This window comes from Linepithema humile, chromosome 1 (assembly GCF_040581485.1).
Source record: "Linepithema humile isolate Giens D197 chromosome 1, Lhum_UNIL_v1.0, whole genome shotgun sequence".
NCBI classification, from domain to species: domain Eukaryota; kingdom Metazoa; phylum Arthropoda; class Insecta; order Hymenoptera; family Formicidae; genus Linepithema; species Linepithema humile.
The window spans coordinates 34347360-34374126 of NC_090128.1; the positions used below are offsets into that span (position 1 = coordinate 34347360).

A 26767-nucleotide genomic window follows, 5' to 3' on the forward strand; every position below is an offset into this window, starting at 1 on the left:
TAATATCTATAATATGCAAGAATTGGATTTAAGCCTAAATTAAATAAAAATTTATAAATGTATATAATATTAAACATTTAATAAAGGCATATGAGACGACTAATTGTGAAATGTTACCTTGATACTCACTGAACGCGTGGCACAGGATAAGCGCGATAAGATGAAGCTTTCTTACGAAGCTAATCCGATAGATGATTGGTAAAACCCAACGTGATCACTGTTTGATTGATGGATATGATTTTTCTGAAATAATGTTCTGAATCGATCATTGGTGCCGTGTGCACCTAGTGTTTAAATATAATGAACGAAACAGTAGCAACAATCGTAAATCCTCCTGTCTTGCAAAAGGTAAGCTTCTCGAATTAGATGATTTTGGAATTAAAGTACACAAATTAAATATTGATAACAATTAGGTTGTTAATAGTGTTATGTGTTAGTGTCACGCGTTACAACTAAAAATAATCTTCGCGGTTAATAATTAATAAAATAGTTAAAAATTAATTAAACATGAAGTTTATGTCTTAAAAATATGGGAAATATGTTTGCATAGAGTCATCATGTGGAAGATAATAGTGCTGTGTACGATTGTGGGCCTGGCAGCGGCCCAGAAGGCTACCTTTAAGAATTACAAGGTCTTCAGGATTATTCCAACCACAGAGGCTCAAGTTGAAATACTGCGCGAGTTCCAAGAGGTTTCCGATGGAGTGAGTACATTTTGAAATGCAAACACACAAGTATCAAATAATATTGAGTTCACGATTCTTTCTTTGAAAAAAAAAAAATTATAATTAAATATATTAATCTTATCAATTGAGATTTGCACAAAATTATTTTTATAAATTACAAAATTATTTATTAACAAACATTAAGGATAAGCCTAAAGAAATGAATAATCTTTAAGTAGCTTTAAAATGAAATTTTAATTAAGTGTACAATTGTTGTTTTATAGTTCTCCTTCTGGGAAGCACCGAGTTACGTGAATAAACAGGCGGATCTCATGGTCGCTCCGCACAAACTGCCAGAATTTTACGATGCAATGGCTCAGGTCAATATACCCTATCAGATCTGCATCGATGACGTTCAGGAATTAATTGAAGAAACGACATCCCTCAGCCGATCGAGGACGTTCGATTTTACCAGCTACCACACTCTTGACGTAATTTACAAACGACTGGACGAGCTGGCCGCTGAACATCCCAACAAAGTGCAGGTTGTCGTGGGTGGCAAAACGTATGAGGGACGTCAGATCAAAGGCGTCAAGGTCTCCTTTAAGGCAAACAATCCGGGAATCTTCGTCGAGGGTGGTATTCACGCTAGGGAATGGATCTCGCCCGCAACCGTCATGTTCATTCTGGAACAACTGCTGACTAGCAAAGACGCGGACGTGAGAGCTCTGGCCGAGAGCCACGACTGGTACATCTTCCCCTCGTTCAATCCCGACGGATACGTGTATACTCACACCAAGGTAAGATAAGCGCCGTTTTGTGATATCTCATAGCATTAAACACAAATATTTCAATTGTGATGCAAATCAATCGGTTTCTTCGACTTTTTTCAGAATCGATTATGGAGGAAGACACGTAAGCCTTACAGTGTTCTCTGCTACGGCAGCGATCCCAACAGGAACTGGGACTACAGATGGAGAAGTAAGTTATTCATATTCTATAAAAAAAATTGTAATGACTTACAACAGAAATGAGAATTTAGATTATTTTTTAAGAATTTTAGAGAACTCATAAAATAAAATTGGCTCGACGTTTATTAACATCATTGTATTTCGACATTCGTAGCTGGAGGTGCCAGCAGCAACCCATGCGATGAAACTTATGCTGGAAGTGCACCGTTCTCAGATATAGAGACAAAGAGCTTGTCTGAATATATCAAATCTATTTCCGACAAATTCTACGCGTACATCTCGTTCCACAGTTATTCGCAGCTTTTGATGTTTCCTTACGGCCACACAAGGGAACATCTTGAGAATCACGATGAATTGGTAAGAAATTTTAATATTAGAATTAGAAATAATATTATTTTTTTTAACTTTGGATAAAAACATAATAATTTTTAGATTGATGTAACAATTATTGCATTTGTGTACCATCGTCATTATATTTTTAATAAAATAATATAAATTATTATTCAAATTACAAAACTAAATATGAAAGCGATTGACTGCATATTAAAAGCGAAATATTAATTTTTTCTATAGATATATCAACGAGACGGGTTAATTATATGTCGATTTGATTTCCTTGACAATTTAAATCTCATGCAATGCATTCTTGTAGTTTAAAATCTTTTCTTATTAATCCACTTTCAAATTTAATTATCATGGTCTTGTCAAGTTTAAGCATTATACAAGTGTTAATAACTTAAATTAATCACAATGATAAAACATGATGAATGCTTTTGTAACAAGATCTTCTGTAATCTTTGCGATTTCAGTTGGCTATCGGTTCGAAATCAATTGCAGCTCTCAAAAAGAGATACGGAACTGAATATGTGACTGGAAATATTGCCGAGACGATTTGTAAGTATTATATACAGATATCTCAACATATTTTACTTATCGTATTATCTTATCAGTCATAATTAAACATTTTATAATCATTCTCAGAATTAAAGATTTTTTTTTATTTCTATTTTAAGTTATAATATAATTTTATTTAATGGTTGGAATTTAAAATAAACATAATTGCAAGACATAACTCTTCTAATATTTTAAATTACTTCTAGATATTGCTACTGGAAGTACTGTAGATTACGTCAAAGGCGTTCTTCGTAAACCAATCTCCTACACATACGAATTACGCGATCGGGGTCGTTACGGTTTCTTGCTGCCTCCCGACCAGATTATTCCGACTGGTGAAGAAACTATGGATTCTCTCGTAGCTTTGTTTAAAGAGGCAAAAGCACGTGGATATCCGAAAAATATTTAAAGCTGACTTAATCAATTGTAAATATTGTTATCGATAATGTATTCTTATTTAATAAATTTCCAATTCCTTATTTTATTTGGTAATCCATTGATGTCAATAAATTTTAGTATTTTGAGTTTAAATTATGCATTTAATGTATCGGACTTCCTATGCTTTTATTATTGTTAGTGAGATCATTCAAATGTAACTACCCCTGATAAAACTTCTGCTTATAATATTAGATATATTATTTGACATTTTGCCAGAATTAATTCAATTTATTTATTTCTTTATTTTAAAATACTAAAAATTGTAGAAGATTTAGAAAATTAAAGAATTGTGAATGTGAATAAACTGAATTGTCAAAAAATTTTACGCAGTATCATGTTATGTTGCTTATAAAAATCATCAAGAATATATTTGAAATAATTTGAAAATAAGAATAAATTGTGTATTAGTAACTTGTTTTATAATTTATTAATAATAATAAATTTTAATATTTGAATTTTTGATTAAAAACAATGTTTTAAATTCTAATAAAACATGAACAATTACGGGAAAAAGTTTTTTATCTTAATTAACGAAACAATTCAACAAATTTTTACGATTAGTTTTTAAGTTTGCGTTTAGAATTTGCGTTACACTGAGGATGGCCTGATATACAGGCCGAAACGTTTGTTTATTTGTACTTTGTAAGAAATATATGTTTTCATGCGATAACATGCACCATTAGTTTTCATTGTCTTTCTTTTATTATTGATAGTTTTAAATTCTTTTTGCTAAACTTGATATAAACCGAAATAAAAAGAAATTCCGAATAAATGCATACATATTTACTTCTGTGGATTTTATACAATTCATTTATTTACTCGCGCAGCTTTTTTTGAGTGCAATAATGCAATTAAAAGCGACGCTATCAGTCACTTGATAAATAATCAACATATACATTTACAATAAGAGAATGGAATTAATGAGTTTTACTTTTATATAAGAATAGCAATATATGTATATTAAACAAAAAAAGAGCTACATATGCCACTTCAAAATGGTCATCGCAAATAAATTAAATTAAATTTTTTAATTTATTCACTTAGAAAACGTTTTGGTTTTTATTTTAAACTATTATTAACTTACATTATTTCTATCGATAATTATTGGTTAGATAATTATTCGATTCTAACAGAGATAATATTGTATATACGTATACATAAGGATAATACTTGAATAGCTAAATGTTAGCAATATTCCCTACTGAAAAAAATCACGTGATAAAATCAAGTGATAAAATTACATAACAAAATCACGTAATTAATGACTAAGTAAATCACGTAATGAAATGTTCCAAATCAGTACATGATTTTTGAAAATTACATGGTTTGAAAAATCACGTAATGTTAGAAAATCATGTGATTTTATAGCAATCATATTTTAAAGAGCTGAATGATAGAAATAGAAAAACGAAAAAATATACAATTTTGATTTAGATATGTTTATTAATTTTGCATGTAGTAATGGAATTACATTATGTAGTCTCGATAAATGTAGCAATAAAATTACATTGTGATATCTTAATTATATGAAAACATTTTTTTTTAATAAAACATTTTGCATATAAAAACTAAAAACATACAAAAAATTCAGGCGTTTAAGCCAGAATTGCGTGTATTCTCTATTGAAAATACCCGTTAAATTGTTTAATTGCATAATTAATAACGTTATTTTCAAGAGTTTTCATCAGTTTTCATCAGTTAAATCGCATAACGAAATCATGTAATTTTATCACGAAGAATTTAGAAACATTTTATTAAATAACAAAAAGGCCTCCAAACATGTAATCTGTTACTTAAATTATCGCCATTTGTTTATAACATCATAATTCTCATTTATACGTAAAAAACGATTAATAAAAATACAGATTCGGCACTGGACATATATACATCATGTTATCTATATTCATAAAAACGCAAACTCTTTCAATGCTGTTAGTGTCTTTTATTATTAAATTATCAGAAATATTTACAACTTTTTTCAATGGTAAAGAATTGTTATTAAAAATATCTTCTTTAATCACTAAATGACAGATAGTGTACTCTTTCCTTGTTGGAATATCGATAATAAATTCTATAATGCGAATAAAATCTCCTTCTGTTGTTACAGCATACGAATTATCTGATCGAATCATATTTCTTCTTGATGATGTGTACAAACATCGTTCTTTTACCATTTTACGATATGTTCGACTTTCATCTGATAATTCAAGTTCTTCTTTCCACATTAAACTAGTTTTATAATGTGGTCCAAAGTATCTTGCATGCGATAATTTACATGTTTGTTTTGCGTTTTTTTTGTCCAGATAAGAAATAAAACTACTTACATTTGAAAACGCATTATGTAGTCTCGATAAATGTAGTAATAAAATTACATTATGAAAGTATGAATTACTTATTGACTAGTTCAAAATCTTAATTATATAAAAACATTTCTTTTATAATAAAACATTTTGCACATAAAAATATTAAAAACAATTGTGAAACCAAAAAAACATATATAAAAAATTCAGACTAGCGTTTAAGCCAGAATTGCGTGCATTCTTTGGTAAACAATTTTCGTTAAATTGTATGTTGAATCACATAATTAATTACATGTTATTTTCGATTTTTTTGACCAGTTAAATCGCATAACGAAATCATGTAATTTCATCACAAAGAGTTTAGAAACATTTTATTATATAACGAAAGTCTCAAAAATAACATGTAATGTATCACTTAAATTATCGCCATTTGTTTATAACATGTTATAAATAAAAACGTGATTAATATATCATTATAAGCTTATTTTAGTCATCATCTGATGATGATTCATTGGAACTTGAATCATTGCTATTGTGTGAAGAACTTGATGACGCTGATGAGTTGGATGATGTGCAAATACTTTTTCTTTGTTTTTCTTCTGCAAAACATTTTTAACATTGTTATTATTAAGACATTTTTTTATTTTTTAAATACTAAGTACTTTTGAAGTATATTGTTTTCTGATTGTTTGGTGTTTATTTGCTGAAAGGTGTTTTGATCTAAGATTCTCCTCTAAAATCTAGAATGTTTATTTATTTGTTATAATCATCTATGCTAAAAAATGTTTAAAATATAAAAAATTTTTTATTTAATTCAATGTCCTATATTTTACATGTAAACACAATTTTATTACTTTTTTTAAGTGAACAAAGTAAAGAAAAAAATCTATTACTTATTATTAGAAAAAACTACTATGCTTTAAGGGTTAATTTCATTATATTAATTGCCTTTACAAATTTTTCATTAAAGAAAAACAAAAAAAGATTACCTTTTAACAGATAAAAATTATTTGTCTTGACGTTGTTAAAATAATATTTACCTTTTATTTCTGTTTCAATAAGAAAATTTATGTAGATGCTCAAGAGTAACGTCTCCATTTATTTATCAGTTGTTTTTTTTCTTTCTTGTGGTGCATTTCGATAAAAGCTGAATAGCATTCTAGATGAAATAAGTTTTTATATTACGCTCATTTTGACGGAGTACATTAAAAATGCGAGTGTGTGAAATCCTAACTTTATTATTGGATAATGTTATTAATAGCACTATTAAGCCAAATAAATGTCTATTAGATGTCTATTAGACGTTTTTTCGACCTGTATTATAATGATTTAGCTTTAATAGTGATATTAATAAAATAATCCAATAATAACTAATTCTTTACAAAGTGATTATTTTTTCTGTTATACATACTTTTTAAAACAGCTTTTTTTACCGGTGTTAGTGGCTTTCTTGGGGATCGGTTGGGCAATCTATTTTTACTTCTTTCCAACAACACAGCTCTATTCATCAATTTGTGCACTCCCCAAAGTGCTCGGCTCAATTGTCTAACAAATAAAGAAGGTCTTTTCAACTTCTTTATTTCTTTCCATGTTATATACGGTATTGAGATACCGTACCTCAAGTGCATCATTTTAATCTAAAAAAAAAGGAATTAAAATTTTTGTTATTGTTTTAGAAATTATTCTAATAATTATCGTTATTGAATTAACTTATAAATACAGATTTAAAATAATTTTAATAATTTTCAAGTTATATTTAAGTTGTATGTTTCTTAAATACTTAAATTTTAATTAATCTTCTTTAATAATATTATTAATTAATAACACACATTATATATTTCTTAAATTTTAAGTTCCCAAAATAAAAAAATAAGTTCCAAAAGAATTATTGTTTTTATCAAAACGACGTACAAAAACGTAAAACAAAAACTAGTTACGTAGTAAAACAAAAAATACGTTACGAGGATGTGCGTGACAAGATAAAAATATTGAGTTTATAAGTGCGGAAAGCACACATCGCTACATTCTCGCGAATACATTAAAAATGCCTTTAGCCCGTATCAGATTGCGGATTGAAGATTAAGATTAAAGATTGAAGATTGGGACTAATCAGGAAGAAGCAATATTTGTTTGCTTCTTCCCGATTGATCAAATTCCCAATCTTCAATCTTTAATCTAAATTTTCAATGCGTAATCTAATACGGCCTTTAGAGTTCCTGCTCACAGGACGCGGAACCACTTGCCGTGCGACAAAAAACGACGCTGGAATCAAGATCACTCTTATGGAAGAGTTGTAAATTGATTGGCTATTACGATGCTTTTTGCTGCGCGGCAAATGTTTCCGCATCCTGTGGAGCTCTTAAATTTAATTTAATTTAAACAACATTTTTTACATCTAAACTTACAGTTGTTCCGCTTACTTCGTCGTTCCAAGTAGTCATATTCTCTTTATCTGTTAATCCAATATATTGATCAGAATCGTAATCCAGGTCACTTCCTTTATTCTTATTTTTTTCTTTTATCTTTCTTTGACTTTTTATTTTTTTTGCTTTCTTTCTTTGTTTTTTTTTATTACTCTTTGCTTTTTGAGTTGTTTTATTGTTTTTTGCTAAAACTTTAATACAAAAGTCATCTTGCAATAAAGATTGCTCACTCCTTAGTTGAGAAGTACTAGGTTCACTGAAAACAGCATCTTGTAAGGGAACATTAACTGTTTCACTTCTCATCTTCTTTGGAGTACTGGTTATGCTGGGTGATGCCGGACGCTTTATTTCTGTATAATTACATTGCCAAACATTGATAAAAATTATGTAAATAAAAAAACAATTTTTTTTCAAAATTAATGTTTTTTACCTTCAGGAAATAATTGTTTTTTTGTTTTCAATGAATGAAGTTTCTCTTTCAAAAAGAATATATCATTTTTCAAATTATTGTTTTCTAATTGTAATTTTTTGTTTTCATCTTGTAAAGACTGAATTTTCTTTTCTAGAGCAATTGGAATATCAAAAAGTTTTTCACGGTTCCTTTCAAATATTATATCGTCACGATTTGAAGCTTTCAACTTCTCTTTGATTATATTTTCATCACCTTCTTTCGATGTTCTTTCATTATCAAACTCCTTAAAAATTCATAATTTTTAAGAATTTTGAACATCATAAAATATGTACATTATATAAATAAAATAAAAATAATAGTATACTAGCTATAATTAAAATAATAGTTATAATTAAAATAAACAATTAAATGTTTGTAAAAATTTATAACAATACGTGATTGAAATATTACCGTTTCTTTTTGAGTTTCGTTAGGCTCTGGATTTTCTTTTTCTAATATTTCTTTTTTATCTAATATTTTTTGTACGGCATCACTGTAGCGCATTTTTTTAAAGACATAACGTTGTTTGTTATGTTTCAAGTCCTCTTCATTAGCTGCAAAGAATTACACATTAGTAAAAACGTAATAAAATCACATTATTTGCTGAAAAGAAGAAATACTTATTAGATGTATTCAGTATAAAAGATTAGAATGAATAATACAATTATTGTTATAAGAGAAAGTAATATCAAAGCTACAAAAAAATAAATTACAGAATCTTTTTACATAACACATACATAATACCAAGCTAGAATGGAGTATAACAAACAAAATTTAAAAAAAATGAAAAAAATCAGTTTGTAGAAAAAAGTTTTAAAAGAAAACAAAGAATACCGCAAAAGATTTGAAGAAAAAAAGAAAAGTATTAACTTTTCACTTAAAATTAAAAGTTATTATAAGAATAAATTTTGTACATACTTCCTACTTCCATAATTTGAGCTGCGATCAAACTTTCTTCATTGGTTATAGTATTCAGTCTTTTTACAAAATATGGATCTTCATACTTATCCAGAACTGTAAAATCTTTTATTTTGTCAATAGAAATAATGTGGATTTTTTTGCTCTCATCATTGAAATAACGTACACTAGCAAATTTAATTTGTGAATCCATAATACCCTATAAAAAATATTTTTTAATTACATTTTCAAAACTTGAAAAACATTTTTAACTATCATAAGAAAATGATTCAAATGATATAGTATTACATATTTATATTATGATTAATATTGAATTCATTTTTAAATCATAAATAAAAACAAAATTAAATGTTTCTTACAATGTATATAAAAAATAATCATAAACTATTTTGAATAGAGATAAATGATAACATCTCTCATGAAATCGCACAGCATACCAAAAAAACGTCTAGAAAATGTTTTTGGGATGATAGGATATCTTCTGGATATTTTCTTTGAGTGTATTTTGGATATGGGTGCTGTCTGAACTATTTTGAGAACATCATTTTAATGGTTATGTAATCTAAAAAAAATACAAAAAAAAGAATTTATATTTTAATTTGCTCTATAATTATTTTTTTAGCAACACATTTTGCTAAATCAAATGAATCACTCTTCTCACTATTCAAGTAGACTGAGAACAAAAATTTTATAAAAAATGTTTATTACTTACCTCATGTGTGCTTCTGCAATCCAATAAAAAAAACACGATTGATTTTGTTCATTATTTATCGTTCACTGTCTCTGATAAGACTCGTTACTGTTGAACGAGAATTTTTCGGTAGGAAACAGTGATCTCAGAAACAAACGTGTTGCGAATTGCTGAAATGCCGTCAATGGTTGATTCTCAGGACTCGATCACAGACTCTACATCAGTTATGTCTATGTTCATTGTTACACGGAATTTGCGCGTTATAACCTTTAAGACCCTTAAGCGCGTATCAGACAACGTATTGAAGATTGAAGATTAAAGATTGAAATTTGACCAATTGAAACAAAAGAAACTAAAAGTTCTTTATTCTGATACGTCAAATTTCAATCTTCAATCTTTAATCTCAATCTTTAATACGTCGTCTGATACGGGTTTTACAAAATGCAAGAGAATAGCGATAGCAATAAAATTAATCTATAAACATAACAATAAGAACAAAAAAATCCACATTTGTGAATGCATATATCGATGCAATGCGAATAGAAATACGGAACAGGTAATAGCGATGAAATTTTCGTCGAGAATTCTGTGTCTATCGCCTTATAGTCTGTGCTATTTCTGTCGCTATCGCTATTCTCTTGCATTGTGTTTCCCGTTTTAACGACAAAAAGTCGTCATTCTCGTTCATGACCGTTCATGTGTATTTTGTTTTTGTTCTTCTTCTCTTCTTATTATAATTATATAAATATTAATAACATATAATGCGGAGGTATCATAATTACCTCGAAAAAAAATTTCTAAAAGTGCCAAGAACGAGTCAATACAGGAGAAATATAGAATGTGAATCAAGTGATGAAAGCAGTGATAACAGTGTCGAAGATGCTCAATGGCGAGTAAGTATTATACAGATTTCTAAAAATATTTAAATGGCTATTCTTGTAGTGTAGAATATAAAAACATTTTGCATCATAATTATATTATTTTATTGCTTTCATTTAGGAATACTGTAATCGTCAATCATCCAGTGATAGCGACAATACAGATTCTGATAACACAAGTCAACATAATAGTATTTGCCTATCATTCTCCAATGAAGCATTGTTAGCAAATATTAGAAACAATGAGCAACTTACAATTAGTTCTGACTTATCATTGCATTTAGTACAAGACCAGCACATGGAACTCGTACAACATAATTATCATGAATCTTTATCAACACATGAAGATCCATTTATTGAGCAAAATAACGATCAACAATCATTGTCAGCATTAGAGCAAGTTAGTGTACAATACTTTATACTAAAGGTACGTTCCACTTGGCGATCGCAACGCTTGTGGAATCATTTTATCTTTGTTTTTCATCGAAAGTTAAAGAAAGATAGATAATGTTCACGAGCGTTGCGATCACCAAGTGGAACTCAGCCTACAAAATTATAAATTCTTATAAAAAACGCACTTAGCATTCATTTATTAACAGATATTTGCATTTTTTTAAGTAGTATGCAGAGGCAGACATCAATATTTAATTGTATTTCTACAATTTGTATTTCACACATTGTATTTCTATACTTTTTTATTTTGAATCTTTATAAATACTTGATATGCATAAAAAAGATTTTTCAGAAAAGTTTTATTCAATTTAATTAGCTTCACTTTTGTGTATAAAAGACATTAAACAAAATTCTTATTATTCTAAATATAATATTTTATAGGTTTTTTTTAATTATAAGTTTTTTATTCATTGATACAAGACTATGCATTAAAAACTTTGTACCTCTAAGTGTTAAGGATTAATTTAGTACATTTTTAAAAATATAAAATTTATTTTTTGCAGATGGTAGATGTATCTCAGATTTCAATAAATGACACGAATGAACTGTATGGCTTATCAGATTCTGAGAATGAAAATTTTCGTGTAAGATTATATTTTTTAATTTCATATAATTCACAATATGTATGTAATTTACATCAATAACACATCAATTTCTTTTTTATTTTTTTATATATCCGTCTGATCTTTAAGAAAAGTAAAGTTAATTTATTAATATGTATAAGATATTATTCTAATTCTGTATTTTCTCTCTCAAAAATTTTAAAAATTACAAGTATTTTTATAAATCATTTTTTAAAACTCTATAATGAACATCATTTATATCCACAGGATTCATGGTATTACGATGCACATGAAGAATTATTTCAATGTAGCGATGAAGATGATAGCGATAACGAAGATATTCACGAAGAAGTCAACTCTGAAGATATCAATAGTGAAAATATTGGTTTTAGTAGATTAACAGAAATGATGCAAAATGAAGATAATAATGAGACTATTAATGCTCAAGTAGTTGTAAGTAAAGCTGAAATTTTACTTGCAGTTTTGAAGTATGGGCTTACGTATTGTTTATCACAAAGTGCATTAGCTGATCTTTTTAAAATGTTAAATTGTTTTTTTAATTTTTCTTTATTACCTAGTACGCGCTATCTTGTTGATCAAATGTTCAATCCAGAAACAGTCATAGAATATCATGCAGTTTGTCCAAATTGCAAAAAATATGTAGCAATGTTTGATCGCAAAGATCATCGCGTTGAATGTCAAACATGCGATACTGTAATTGCATTAAAAGATACAACATATAATGACTTTTTTGCTATTATTAATGTAAATAACGAAATTGCAAATTTAATTCAAGATAATCAAAAATATTATGATTATGTAGTGCGCGAAAAAGTGCGAAATAATGAAAAATTCGATGACATTACAGATGGAATATTATACAAAGAATTTGTTGACTCATTGTCAATACATGATAAACTTAATTTTGCTACAACTACAATGAACAGTGATGGATCCCCAATTTTCGAAAGTTCTAGATTTTCTATTTGGCCGATTCAAATGATTATAAATGAATTGCCTTTGGATGTAAGAACTTCTAGACCTATAGTGTGCGGCATATGGTTTGGTAAAGATAAACCAAATATGAATATTTTTTTAAAACCGTACGTTGTTCACATGAACAAATTGTCAAATAATGGTGTACGATGTACTATTGCAAATGAAGTACGTATTATTAAAGTATTCACCTTATGTTGCTGCGTAGACTCTGTTGCTCGTGCACCGATGCAGGGTATAGTTCAGTATAATGGCTATTTCGGATGCAGTTGGTGCTTACATCCAGGATATTATGTTGTTTACAAGAGAGGTGGAAGTGTAAAATATACTTTAATGAATGAAGTACCGCCTAAAAGAACTGAAAATGAAACAATCGAGCACATGCGACTGAGTCTTACATCCCGAAAACCCGTTTATGGTGTAAAAAATCCTTCATGTTTAATTAATTTGCAAGGTTTTAACATTATATCTGGTTTTGTACCAGATAGTATGCATTGTCTTTGTTTGGGAATAGCGGAACAATTTGTAGGGTATTGGATCGAATCAAACAACTTGCCATATTCTTTATCCAATAATGATATTAATAAAATTGACAACTTGTTATTAACAATAAAAGCTCCCAATCAAATTGTTCGTTTATCTCGTTCCATACGAGATAGAAAATATTGGAAAGCAAGAGAGTGGGAGAATTGGATTCTTTACTATAGTTTACCGATTTTACTATGTTTTCCACATTTAGAGAAATATGGATAAAGCATTGGTCACTTCTAGTAGAAGCATTCCATATTTTATTAAAGAAAAGTATTACACGTAACGAAGTCAATCATGCTCATACTTTATTAACAAAATTTGTTGATTACACCGAACACTATTATTTCAAAGCTGCTATGACGTACAACATCCATCAACTATTGCATTTGGCACAAAGTGTAGCAGATTGGGGCCCACTTTGGGCTCATTCTGGCTATTGTTTTGAAAATGGAAATGGTCAAATAGTTCGAAAAGTGCATGGTGCTAAGGGCGTTGTACATCAAATTTGCAGATCGATAGCAATGAGTCAAAGTGAATTGATTTTAAAGAAACATATTGCTTTGAAAGCGTTTTCAAATGTAAGTAGTTTTATTTCTTATCTGGACAAAAAAAACGCAAAACAAACATGTAAATTATCGCATGCAAGATACTTTGGACCACATTATAAAACTAGTTTAATGTGGAAAGAAGAACTTGAATTATCAGATGAAAGTCGAACATATCGTAAAATGGTAAAAGAACGATGTTTGTACACATCATCAAGAAGAAATATGATTCGATCAGATAATTCGTATGCTGTAACAACAGAAGGAGATTTTATTCGCATTATAGAATTTATTATCGATATTCCAACAAGGAAAGAGTACACTATCTGTCATTTAGTGATTAAAGAAGATATTTTTAATAACAATTCTTTACCATTGAAAAAAGTTGTAAATATTTCTGATAATTTAATAATAAAAGACACTAACAGCATTGAAAGAGTTTGCGTTTTTATGAATATAGATAACATGATGTATATATGTCCAGTGCCGAATCTGTATTTTTATTAATCGTTTTTTACGTATAAATGAGAATTATGATGTTATAAACAAATGGCGATAATTTAAGTAACAGATTACATGTTTGGAGGCCTTTTTGTTATTTAATAAAATGTTTCTAAATTCTTCGTGATAAAATTACATGATTTCGTTATGCGATTTAACTGATGAAAACTGATGAAAACTCTTGAAAATAACGTTATTAATTATGCAATTAAACAATTTAACGGGTATTTTCAATAGAGAATACACGCAATTCTGGCTTAAACGCCTGAATTTTTTGTATGTTTTTAGTTTTTATATGCAAAATGTTTTATTAAAAAAAAATGTTTTCATATAATTAAGATATCACAATGTAATTTTATTGCTACATTTATCGAGACTACATAATGTAATTCCATTACTACATGCAAAATTAATAAACATATCTAAATCAAAATTGTATATTTTTTCGTTTTTCTATTTCTATCATTCAGCTCTTTAAAATATGATTGCTATAAAATCACATGATTTTCTAACATTACGTGATTTTTCAAACCATGTAATTTTCAAAAATCATGTACTGATTTGGAACATTTCATTACGTGATTTACTTAGTCATTAATTACGTGATTTTGTTATGTAATTTTATCACTTGATTTTATCACGTGATTTTTTTCAGTAGGGTTGACAAATTATTTAAATTTAATTAAATTTGCTGTCAATTTGTCAAAATTGCTAACATTTCGATTACTGACAAAAAATAAATAAATAAAATATAATTAATATTGAGAAAAGAAACTAATAAATGTTTACTTATAGCATGCTACATGAAATCGTTAAAAAGTGAGTTTCAGTATACATAAAATTTCATATGTACGTTATAAAATTTAAATTCTAAATTCACTCATTTCAAAACATCGTTTGTTATGAGTCTGACATACTTGCTTGATAGCAAATCCATCTCTCGGCCAACGGACATTCCAGCCTCGACAACAGAAGAAGGAAGAACTAATCATCATTGCAACGCATAAATATAGGTAATATATTATTGTAATTTTTCGAAATTAGACCAATAGATAAATAGTTCAAATGTAATTGCACTTTATTCGATCACTCAGTGTCATTTTTTAATAATAATGCATTGGATATACGTTAATTTTTGTATCGTGTGTAGCCAATGTTTAAATATGACAATTGAAAAAAGTAAAATTGTTTATAAAAATGTACCTTTCTCGATAAAACTTAGTTAAGTGTTTTTAAAAGTCACAATTAAACTATAAAATTAAATATTAAATTCATCAATTTTTAAAAGCACACTAGCATTAAATTATTTCGCAAAAACGGTACTGTATGTTTAAACAACTATAACAATAGTAAATTGTTATTCAAAACAAATTAATTCAATGCTTTATAATTATGTAAAATGTGTTTCTACAGAATCATCATGCGGAGAATAATAGTATTGTGTACGATTATAAATTTGACTGTCGCTGCAAGATCTACTTATGAGAATTATAAAGTCTTTAAGATGATTCCGCTTTGGTCAGATCAATTTAACTTATTGCGCAACATGAAAGAACATGGAGTGAGTAAATCTTATAGATAAAAATAAGTAATATAATAAGTAAAATAAGAGTGAATAACAAGTGAACTATAGAGATTGTTTGTTCTGCTTAAGAATCCTGGAGTCGTTTATCTTACCGATATCGTAAAACCAAATTATTTTTTTATTGCTTTTATAGAAATTCTTCACAAATCCTTTTGTATTTAATTATACATGCTAATTGTTCGACGGCTGGTCAAATAAAAAATAAAAAAAAAACAATTTTTATAAATTAACGTATGTCGGTAAAATTTCTAAACTTTTTTACTTTTTTGGTTTTAATTTGACTAGCCGCTAAACAATTTGCATGTGTACTTTAACTACACAAAAAGATTTATAATTCTATAAAAGCAATATTAAATAACTTTTTCATGTACCGACCTGTTTTACCTTCTATTTTCGTAAAATTTTTTTTTGCTGCGTAAAATAACAAATCCTTTCAAATCGATCGTTTTCTATACTATTAGCATACAAATTTTAATTAAAAAAAAGAATTTTTTATTCCGCGCAGCCAAAAAAAGCATTTCACAAAAGAAAGGTGGTAAAACAGGACTCCAGGATCTACTTAAAAAAATTTAATATCATAAAAATTGACTTTTGTTAGTAAAAATTTACACAAAATTATATGTAAATCAAAGTTTGCAAAACCTGAAAAAAAACTATACGTTTAATAAGTTTCATAATAGTCTTAAGGGGATGCTGGAGTTACCGGCCGGACATTATATTTTTTCGAACAAGAATATCTTTTTATTGGTTGCATAGAATTGTAAATCCTTTTGCAGGAGTAAAGTGTACACAAAAACGGAATTCGGGCTGCTCGACTTTATTTGGAAAAAAAAGAATTAATAACAAAATTTGTTTCTATTCATTAATTTCTATTCTGCTCTTAGGATAACATATTGTATAGAGCTATCTATTTTCGTTTTTTATAAAAGTTTAACAGTTTTAAGACGCTGAATAAGAGCAGCCCGAATTGCGGACTGCAGAATAGAATGTTATGGAACCATTAAAATTGGACTGAAAAGTCTAATGTAAAAAATATTCTTGTCCGACTATTTTTACATACGTGTGCGTCCAATATCGGTATAACAGATGAAAAAATAACAGAAGATTAGTTCCAAGATAATATCAGAGAGGCGCTATACAATAATATGCAAATATATACACGCACCACACATACGCATACACAATACATTCATACTTAGATTATGACTTATGCCGATAATATCACTCTAATTTTTAGTTCCATCGAAATGATGGCGCTTTCGCGTCGGAGTTCGTCAGGCACTCCAGCATCCTCTTAAAATAAAATTGCCATTACATAAAATTAAACTTTTACAGTATCTTTTCTGGGAAGAGCCAATTAGTATGAAAAGACCAGTAAAACTTATAGTCGCTCCTCACCAGTTACCCGAGTTCTATCGGCTATTAAAAGAGCAGAATTTATCTTATGAGTTGCTCATCGACAATGTTCAAGAGCTAATAAATCGGACAACTCAATCAGATTTTAGAAATGCCGCGTATAATTCAAATATATTATTTCCTTTCACCAAATACCCCACTCTGAAAGAAATTTATGACTATATTTCTTATATAAGCTTGAATTATATTGATAATGTAAGACAGATCGTGATTGGTGATACATACGAAGGCAATAAAATCTTCGGTTTGAAAGTCACGTTTAGTTTAACAAGTCAAAATCCTGGAGTTTTCCTCGAAGGTGGCATTCATGGCAATGATTGGATTTCGCCAGCGACTGTTATATATATTTTACATCAATTGTTGACCAGCAACGATCCGAATGTTAGAGAGATGGCTGGCAGTCACGATTGGTATATTGTTCCTTTGGTAAATCCCGATGGATACAATTATTCGCACACTACGGTACGTTTTATTTTATATACACACATACACACATTACCCAGCATCAATTAATAATTTATGGATTGAAATTAAGCTAAACTTTTCTATTCATTTCTAGGATCGGTTGTGGAAGAAATCACGTGAGCAGTATGATACGTTTTGCTTTGGTGCAGATCTTAACAAGAATTGGGATTATATGTGGGGCTGTAAGTGCATGTATTCTGTAAACAAAACATTATTATAATTTATAATGAAATGACATAAAATATAGAGATTCATCAAATATTGCTTTAAGAGAGCTTTGGAGAATGTGAGAATTCGAAAATTATAATAAGATTAATTTCTTAAATACATATTGATATCTTAATTTTTTGTTTTTAATTTTGATTTATTGTGGTCTAGCCGCGCGCAACGCGCTATCATCTGTTAATACTTGATAATTAATATTTCATTTATTATAGCGAAGATTGCAAAACGCAAAAAGAGTTTTTTCTTCAGCTTACCGCGTTCTACTTGTACACGAGCGTTTGGTCAAACATTATTAAACACCATGTATATAACATTTGATATTTACGTCAAAAGATTAAGATTCTAAAGTCACTCATTTTAAAACATCGTTTGTTATGAATCTGACGTACTTGCTTCACAGCAAACCCATCTCTCGGCCAACGGACATTCCAGCCTCGACAACAGAAGAAGAAAGAACTAATCATCATTGCAACGCATTAATACAGGTAATATATTATTGTAATTTTTCGAAATTAAACCAATAGATAAATAGTTCAAATGTAATTGTACTTTATTCGATCACTTAGTGTCATTTTTTAATAATAATGCATTGAATATACATTAATTTTTATATCGTGTGTAGCCAATGTTTAAATATGACAAATGAAAAAAGCAAAATCGTTTACAAATGTACCTTTCTCGATAAAATTTAGTTAAGTGTTTTCAAAAGTCGCAATTAAACTATAAAATTAAATATTCAATTCATCAATATTTCAAAATCGCACTAGCATTAAATTATCTCATAAGAACGGTATTGTATGTTTAAATAATTATAACAATAGTGGATTGTTATTCAAAAAAATTAATTCAATGCTTTATAATTATGTAAAATGTGTTTCCACAGAATCATCATGTGGAGAATAATAGTATTGTGTACGATTATAAGTTTGACTGTCGCTGCAAGCTCTACTTACGAGAATTATAAAGTCTTTAAGATTATTCCGCTTTCGTTAAATCAATTTATTTTTTTGCGCAACATGGAAGAACATGGAGTGAGTAATCTTATAGATAGAAATAAGTAATATAATAAGGGAAATAAGTAAATAACAATAATAAATTATAGAGATTGTTTCTTCTGCTTAAGGGGACCCTGGAGTCGTTTATTTTATCGATATCGTAAAATCAGGTTATTTTTTTATTGCTTTCATAGAAATTCTTCACAAATCTTTTTGTATTTAATTATACATGTTAATTGTTCGACGGCTGGTCAAATTAAAAATTAAAAAAAAAAAACAATTTTTATTAATCAACCCAATCCGGTAAAATTTCTAAATTTTTTTTCTTTTTTGGTTTTAATTTGATCAACCGCCGAACGATTAGCATGTGTACTTTAACTACACAAAAAAATTTATGATTCTATAAAAGCAATATTAAATAACTTTTTCATGTACCGACCTGTTTTATCTTCTATTTTTGTAAAATTTTTTTTTGCTGCGTGGAATAACAAATCTTTTTAAATCGATCGTTTTCTATACTATTAGCATACAAACGTTAATTAAAGACAAAAATTTTTCATTCCACGCAGTCAAAAAAAGGATTTCACAAAAAAAGGTGGTAAAACAAGACTCCAGGATCACCTTAAGAAAAATTAATATCATAAAAATTGACTTTTGTTAGTAAAAATTTACACAAAATTATATGTCAATCAAAGTTGCAAAATTTGAAAAAAAACTAAACGCTTAATAAGTTTTTTAATAGTCTTAAAATGATATTGCCATTACATAAAATTGAACTTTTACAGTATTTTTTCTGGGAAGAGCCAATTAGTATGAAAAGACCAGTAAAACTTATGGTCGCTCCTCACCTGTTATCCGAGTTCCATCCGCTATTGAAACGGGAGAATTTATCATATGAGTTGCTCATAGACGATGTTCAAGAGCTAATAAATCGGACAACTCATTCAATAGATTTCAGAAATGCCCCATATAATTCAAATATATTATTTCCTTTCACCAAATACCCCACTCTGGGAGAAATCTATGACTATATTTCTTCTATAAGCTTGAATTACGTTGATAATGTAAGAAATATTGTGATTGGTGAAACATACGAAGGCAATAAAATCTACGGTCTAAAAGTCACGTTTAGCTTAACAAGTCAAAATCCTGGAGTCTTCCTCGAAGGTGGCATTCATGGCAATGATTGGATTTCGCCAGCGACTGTTATATATATTTTACATCAATTGTTGACCAGCAACGATCCGAATGTTAGAGAGATGGCTGGCAGTCACGATTGGTATATCGTTCCTTTGGTAAATCCCGATGGATACAATTATTCGCACACTACGGTACGTCTTATTTTATATACACACATACACACATTAGGCAGCATCAATTAATAATTTATGAATTGAGATTAAACTAAATTTTTCTACTTATTTCTAGGATCGGTTATGGAGGAAATCACGTAAGCAATATGATACATTCTGTTTTGGTGCAGATCTTAACAGAAATTGGGACTATGAGTGGAGCAGTAAGTGCACGTATTCTGTATACGAAACATTATTATAAGTTATAATAAAATGACAACAAATATCGAGATTGCTTTAAAAGAACTTTGGAGAATTTAAGAATTTAAAAATTATAATAAAATTAATTTTTTTTATTCTAAAATTACAAATAGACGTTTTCTTGTCCGTTAATTGATCTTTACTTTTTATTTAATAAATCAATTATTTATTTTTTTAATATTTCTTGTACTAGGCTCTTACCGATCCGCCAAGTGCTCCAATACGTATGCCGGACCTACACCGTTCTCTGAACCAGAGACGCGTGCTTTAAAACAATATTTTGAAAGTGTGTTGGACAAATTTGAAACATATATTTCATTTCACGGTTCTTCGCAACTTTTACTGTTTCCTTACGGCCACACAACAGCTCATATTGATAATTACAATGAAATGGTAAGAAACTTTGTCATTAACAAAATAATACATAAACAATATTGAAAAAATAAATTTATATGTTTTCTGTGACAGTATATTGTCGGAATGAAGGCAGTTGCAGCTCTCAAACAGAAATATGGAACTGAATATCTCATCGGAAATATCGCCGAGAGAACTCGTAAGTGCTTTAAAAAAATTTTAATTTCTTTCTTGTTTGTTTTGAGTAATTTTTAGTTGACTGCAATAACTTGTCACAGTTAAATTTTTTATAGAATATTATAAATTCTAGCAAAAATTAAATTAATTTTAAAATTTAATTATAAATTAAAATAAATACAATAATTGAAATATTTTTTAGCACTGTAAATTTGTTTCCAGAATTTGTTACCGGAAGCACTATTGATTACATAAAAGGTACGTATCGAAAACCGTATGTCTGTTCCTACGAGTTGCGTGATAAAGATTATTACGGCTTCTTGCTGCCACCTGATCAAATAATTCCGACTGGACAAGAGACTTTGGATTCTATTATGTCTATGCTTCATGAAATAAAAAAACAGAAATATCGAGCACAGCAAGCCAAGCAAGATGGTAAATTATAAAGTACAATATTGTGAACTGCTTAAAAATAATATCAGTGATATATTCTTACTTTAGAATAAGAATAAGTTTCTAACTTCTTGATTCAAATACGATACAATATTCGAAATAAAAATATAAGAATACAGTTTTAAAACTTCTTAATCTTATAATTAATGAGACAAAGTAATAATTTTGATATTTAAGTTTTAATTGCGTTATGTGTTGATTTTCTTTTATTATATCGAAGAAATTTTTTTTAGAAAATTAAAAAATAATAATATTTCTTGAAATATTATTTTTTAATTGTTGTTATTCTTATTGTATTATTATTTTTATCAGTAAGATAGTATAAATGTATTAAATTAACAAAAGTAATTTATTTTACGTCAGCTGTGAAAAGCTGTTGTTGAAGCTGGAAAGATGAAAAGAGTAAATTTTATTTTTGTAATTAATTAACAATATTTCTTACAAGTTGTGCAAAATAAATGATTCTGGATTCATCAGAAGAATGTTGAAAGATCAGTTTTAAAAATAAAACTTGTTTCAATTTACTGCAATTTTTCTATGCAAAGTTATTGACTCATGATAATTATATATTCCCAGAGATCCCATATAGAGCAAAGTTGGCATAAGACAATCGCATGATCTTCGCTCAGCTGATTGCGAAGCACATGTAGCGACGAAATAACCACTACTGATCAACTGACTTACTGACCATAGTAGCGTGGTATCGTAATAGTGTAATAATAGTTCACACGTGTCACACAGCCATGCGTGCATACACTTGCTGCGCTCATGCTAAATTGGTGAACGCGTTTTTAAAGCGTTATGACTCGGTAAAAAATACACATAGCAATGTGCAACAAAAACAAATTTTCTGGGTTTTACGTCCCGCTAATGTTTTATATCTAACACATAATTTTTTATTATAAACATGAAGATATCCTGAAGAAAGTTCAGCCATGTGAAACTAAGTGATATTTGGTCTTACAAACAATTAACGATACATTTTGATATCTTAATTTATTTTTTGTAATTTTGATTTATAGTGGTCTAGCCGCGCGCAACGCGCTATTACTTGTTAATACTTGATAATTAATATCTCATTTATTATAGCAAAAATTGCAAAACGCAAAAAGAGTTTCCTTTTCAGCTTACCGCGTTCTACTTGTACACGAACGTATGATCAAACATTATTAAACACCATGTATATAACATTTGATATTTACGTCAAAAGATTAAGATTCTAAAGTCACTCATTTTAAAACATCGTTTGTTATGAATCTGACGTACTAGCTTTACAACAAATCAATCTCTCGGCCAACGGACATTCCAGCCTCGACAACAGAAGAAGGAAGAACTAATCATCATTGCAACACATTAATACAGGTAATATATTATTGTAATTTTTCAAAATTTGTCCAATAGGTAAATAGTTCAAATGTGATTGTACTTTATTCGATCACTAAGTGTTATTTTTCAAAATTGATGTATTGGATACACGTTAATTTTTGTATCGTGTGTAGCTAATGTTTAAATATGAGAATAAAAAAAAGTAAGGTCGTTTGAAAATGTTCCTTTTTCGATAAAACTTAGTTAAGTGTTTTTGAAAGTCACAATTAAACTATAAAATTAAATATTTAGTTCATCAACTTTTCAAAATCACATTAGCATTAAATTATCTTATAAGAACGGTATTTTATGTTTAAATAATTATAACAATAGTGGATTGTTATATTGAAAAAAATTAATTCAATGCTTTATAATTATGTAAAATGTGTTTCCACAGAATCATCATGTGGAGAATAATAGTATTGTGTACGATTATAAATTTGACTGTCGCTGCAAGATCTACTTACGAGAATTATAAAGTCTTTAAGATTATTCCGCTTCGGTTAAATCAATTTAACTTATTGCGCAACATGAAAGGACATGGAGTGAGTAAATCTTATAGATAGAAACAAGTAATATAATAAGTGAAATAAGTGAATAACAAGTAAACTATAGAGATTGTTTCTTCTGCTTAAAAGGATCCTGGAGTCGTTTATTTTACCGATATCGTAAAATCAAATTATTTTTTTATTGCATTTATAGAAATTTTTCACAAATCTTTTTGTATTTAATTATACATGCTAACTGCACGACGGCTGGTCAAATTAAATATTAAAAAAGAAAACAATTTTTTTGAATCAATGCATGTCGGTAAAATTTCTAAATTTTTTTTAATTTTTGGTTTTAATTTGACCAGTTACCAAACTATTAACATGTGTACACTAACTACACAAAAGGATTTATGATTTTATAAAAGCAATCATAAATAACTTTTTATGTACCTACCTTCCCAGAGAGAACAACAGGTCTAAGAAACGCCTAATAGACGTCGATAGACGTCGATAGACGTCTATTAGACGTTTCTTAAACCTGTTGTTCTCCCTAAGTGTTATACCTTCTATTTTCGTAAATTTTTTTTTTGCAGCGTAGAATGACGAATTTTTTCAAATTGATCGTTTTCTATACTATTAGCACACAAACTTTAATTAGAGAATTTAATTTTTTATTTCACGCAGCCAAAAAAAGGATTTCACAAAAAAAAAGAATGGTACAACAGAACTCCAAAATCTACTTAAAAATAATTAATATCATAAAAATTGACATTTGTTTGTAAAAATTTACACAAAATTATATGTCAATCAAAGTTTGCAAAATCTGAAACAAAACTACACGCTTAATAAGTTTTTCAATAATTTCAAAATGAAATTGCCGTCACATAAAATTGAACTTTTACAGTATCTTTTTTGGGAAGAGCCAACTACTATAAGAAGACCAGTAAAACTTATGGTCGCTCCTCACCAGTTACCCGAATTCTATCGGCTATTATATAAAGAGGAGTATTTATCTTATGAGTTGCTCATCGACAATGTTCAAGAACTGATAGATCGGACAACTCAATCAATAGATTCAGGAAATGCCACATATAATTTAAATATATTTCCTTTCACCAAATACCCTACTCTGAAAGATATCTATAACTATCTTTATTATATAAGCTTGAATTATATTGATAATGTGAAAATTATCGTGATTGGTAATACATACGAAGGCAATAAAATCTTGGGTGTTGAAATCTCGTTTAACAATAAAAGAAAAAATCCAGGAATCTTCCTCGAAGGTGGCATTCATGGTAATGAATGGATCTCGCCAGCGACTGTTATATATATTTTACATCAATTGTTGACCAGCACAGATCCGAATGTTAGAGCTATGGCTGAGAGTCACGATTGGTATATCGTTCCATTGGTAAATCCCGATGGATACAAATACTCGCACACTACGGTACGTCTTATTTTATATACACACATGTATGATATACATTACGCAAAATCAATTAATAATTTATGGATTGATTAAGCAAAATTTTTCTATTCTTTTCTAGGATCGGTTGTGGAGGAAATCACGTGGGCAGTATGATAAGTTTTGCTTAGGCGCAGATCTTAACAGGAATTGGGACTATATGTGGGGCTGTAAGTGCACGTATTCTGTAAACAAAAAATTATTATAATTAAAAATAAAATAACATCAAATACCGAGATTGTTTTAAGAGAGCTTTGGAGAATTTGAGAATTCAAAAAATTATAATACGATTAATTTCTTTTACATTCAAATTACAATTAGACGTATCTGTGCTCATTAATTGTTCTTTACTTTGTTAACTTTAATAACTTAATTATTTATATTTCTAATATTTGTTGTAGTAGATTCTGACCGGTCCGATATGTGCTCCAATAAGTACGCCGGACTTACACCGTTTTCTGAACTAGAGACGCGTGTTTTGAAAAAATATATTGATAGAGTTTCGAACAAATTTGACACATATATCTCATTTCATGGTTCTTCGCAACTTTTACTGTTTCCCTATGGCTACACAACAGCTCATATTAATAATTACAACGAAATGGTAAAAGATTTTGTCATTAACAAAATAAAACATGTAAAGTATTGGAAAAATAAATTTATATGTTTTTTATAACAGTATACTATCGGACAAATTGCAATTGCAGCTCTCAAACGGAGATATGGAACTGAATATCTCATCGGAAATACCGCCGAGAGAACACGTAAGTGCTTTAAAAAAATTTTAATTTTTTTCTTATTTAGTTTTAAGTAATTTTTAGTTGACTGCAATAATCTGTCACAGTTAAAATTTTTATAGAATATTATAAATTCTAGCAAAAATTAAATTAATTTTGAAATTTAATTATAAATTAAAATAAATACCATAATTGAAATATTTTTTAGCACTGTAATTTTGTTTCCAGATATTGCTAGCGGAAGCACTACTGATTACATAAGAGGTACATATCGAAAGCCGTATGTTTATTCCTACGGGTTACGTGGTAAAGATAATTACGATTTCTTGCTGCCACCTGATCAAATAATTCCGACTGGACAAGAGACTTTGGATTCTATTATGTCTATGCTTCGAGAAATAAAAAGACGCAAATATCTAAAACAGCAAGCCACAAAATGGTAAATTATAAAGTACAATATTGTGTACTGCTTAAAAATAATATCAGTGATATATTCTTACTTTAGAATAAAAATAAGTTTCTAACTTTTTGATTCAAATACGATACAATATTCAAAAAAAAATATAAGAATACAGTTTCAGGACTTCTTAATCTTATAATTAATGAGAACACAGTAATAATTTTGATATTTAAGTTTTAATTGCGTTGTGTGTTGATTTTCTTTTATTTTTTCGAAGAAATTTTTTCTAGAAAATTAAAAAATAATAATATTTCTCGAAATATTATTTTTAATTATTGTTATTCTTATTCTATTATTATTTCTATCAGTAAGGTAGTATAAATGTATTAAATTAACAAAAGTAATTAGTTTTACGTCAGCTGTGAAAGGCTGTTGTTGAGGCTGGAATGATCAAAAAAATAAATTTTATTTTTGTAATTAATTAACGATATTTCTTACAAGTTGTTCAAAATAAATGATTCTGGATTCATCAGAAGAATGTTGAAAGATCAGTTTTCAAATAAAACTTGTTTCAATTTACCTACTGCAATATTACTATTCAAAGTTATTGACCTATGATAATTATATATTCCGATAGATCCCATAGAGCAAAGTTGGCATAAAACAATCGCATGATCTTCGCTCAGCTGATTGCGAAGCACATGTAACGACAAAATATCCACTACTGATCAGCTGACTTACTGACCGTAGTAGCGTAGTACCGTAATAGTGTAATAATAGTTCACACGTGCCACACAGACATGCGTGCATACACTTGCTGCGCTTATTCAAAAATTGGTGCACACGTTTTTAAAGTGCTATGACA

General features: G+C 28.6%; 6 protein-coding genes across 11 annotated transcripts; 5 read left to right on the top strand and 1 right to left on the bottom strand.

Annotated features, from left to right (window-relative positions):
* The first annotated feature begins 201 nt into the window (after positions 1 to 201).
* LOC105667677 (zinc carboxypeptidase) lies at positions 202 to 3014 on the top strand. Its single transcript, XM_067355603.1, has 7 exons — positions 202 to 348; positions 551 to 704; positions 950 to 1465; positions 1559 to 1646; positions 1791 to 1993; positions 2446 to 2530; positions 2737 to 3014. The coding sequence occupies exons 2-7, from the start codon at positions 558 to 560 to the stop codon at positions 2937 to 2939; spliced, it is 1242 nt and encodes a 413-aa protein (XP_067211704.1). The 5' UTR covers positions 202 to 348; positions 551 to 557; the 3' UTR covers positions 2940 to 3014.
* A 1377-nt stretch (positions 3015 to 4391) lies between these two features.
* LOC105667679 (uncharacterized) lies at positions 4392 to 9914 on the bottom strand. Of its 2 annotated transcripts, XM_067355586.1 has the most exons (8): positions 9773 to 9914; positions 9061 to 9259; positions 8554 to 8696; positions 8122 to 8386; positions 7674 to 8041; positions 6680 to 6905; positions 6309 to 6427; positions 4392 to 5867 (listed from the first exon to the last, which is right to left on the bottom strand). In XM_067355586.1, the coding sequence occupies exons 2-7, from the start codon at positions 9251 to 9253 to the stop codon at positions 6348 to 6350; spliced, it is 1275 nt and encodes a 424-aa protein (XP_067211687.1). In that variant the 5' UTR covers positions 9254 to 9259; positions 9773 to 9914; the 3' UTR covers positions 4392 to 5867; positions 6309 to 6347. The 2 variants fall into 2 exon arrangements, 1 of the variants encoding a protein (XP_067211687.1); XR_001099970.2 differs by lacking the exon at positions 8122 to 8386.
* Positions 9915 to 10178: 264 nt separating this feature from the next.
* Positions 10179 to 14651, top strand: LOC137000015 (uncharacterized). 3 transcript variants are annotated; one of them, XM_067355525.1, is made up of 6 exons: positions 10179 to 10307; positions 10521 to 10644; positions 10751 to 11029; positions 11586 to 11666; positions 11913 to 12098; positions 12514 to 12655. In XM_067355525.1, exons 1-6 carry the CDS (start codon positions 10285 to 10287, stop codon positions 12586 to 12588), a joined length of 768 nt encoding a protein of 255 aa, XP_067211626.1. In that variant the 5' UTR covers positions 10179 to 10284; the 3' UTR covers positions 12589 to 12655. The 3 variants fall into 3 exon arrangements, with proteins under 3 accessions (XP_067211626.1, XP_067211616.1, XP_067211621.1); XM_067355515.1 differs by having other exon boundaries at positions 11913 to 14651; XM_067355520.1 differs by lacking the exon at positions 10751 to 11029 and having other exon boundaries at positions 11913 to 14651.
* Positions 14652 to 15129: 478 nt separating this feature from the next.
* On the top strand, positions 15130 to 18292 carry LOC137000048 (zinc carboxypeptidase A 1-like). The gene is made up of 5 exons (XM_067355648.1): positions 15130 to 15231; positions 15632 to 15779; positions 17139 to 17681; positions 17779 to 17866; positions 18122 to 18292. Exons 2-5 carry the CDS (start codon positions 15639 to 15641, stop codon positions 18253 to 18255), a joined length of 906 nt encoding a protein of 301 aa, XP_067211749.1. The 5' UTR covers positions 15130 to 15231; positions 15632 to 15638; the 3' UTR covers positions 18256 to 18292.
* A 501-nt stretch (positions 18293 to 18793) lies between these two features.
* On the top strand, positions 18794 to 21971 carry LOC105674716 (zinc carboxypeptidase). Its single transcript, XM_012371223.2, has 6 exons — positions 18794 to 18940; positions 19690 to 20235; positions 20333 to 20420; positions 20651 to 20850; positions 20926 to 21010; positions 21211 to 21971. The coding sequence occupies exons 1-6, from the start codon at positions 18800 to 18802 to the stop codon at positions 21432 to 21434; spliced, it is 1284 nt and encodes a 427-aa protein (XP_012226646.2). The 5' UTR covers positions 18794 to 18799; the 3' UTR covers positions 21435 to 21971.
* Positions 21972 to 22655: 684 nt separating this feature from the next.
* Positions 22656 to 26481, top strand: LOC105674740 (zinc carboxypeptidase-like). Of its 3 annotated transcripts, none has more exons than XM_012371269.2 (7): positions 22656 to 22803; positions 23204 to 23351; positions 24202 to 24747; positions 24848 to 24935; positions 25170 to 25369; positions 25445 to 25529; positions 25731 to 26481. In XM_012371269.2, exons 2-7 carry the CDS (start codon positions 23211 to 23213, stop codon positions 25943 to 25945), a joined length of 1275 nt encoding a protein of 424 aa, XP_012226692.1. In that variant the 5' UTR covers positions 22656 to 22803; positions 23204 to 23210; the 3' UTR covers positions 25946 to 26481. The 3 variants fall into 3 exon arrangements, with proteins under 3 accessions (XP_012226692.1, XP_012226700.1, XP_012226683.1); XM_012371277.2 differs by having other exon boundaries at positions 25167 to 25369; positions 25473 to 25529; positions 25731 to 25897; XM_012371260.2 differs by having other exon boundaries at positions 22657 to 22803; positions 25167 to 25369.
* The last annotated feature ends 286 nt before the right edge of the window (positions 26482 to 26767 follow it).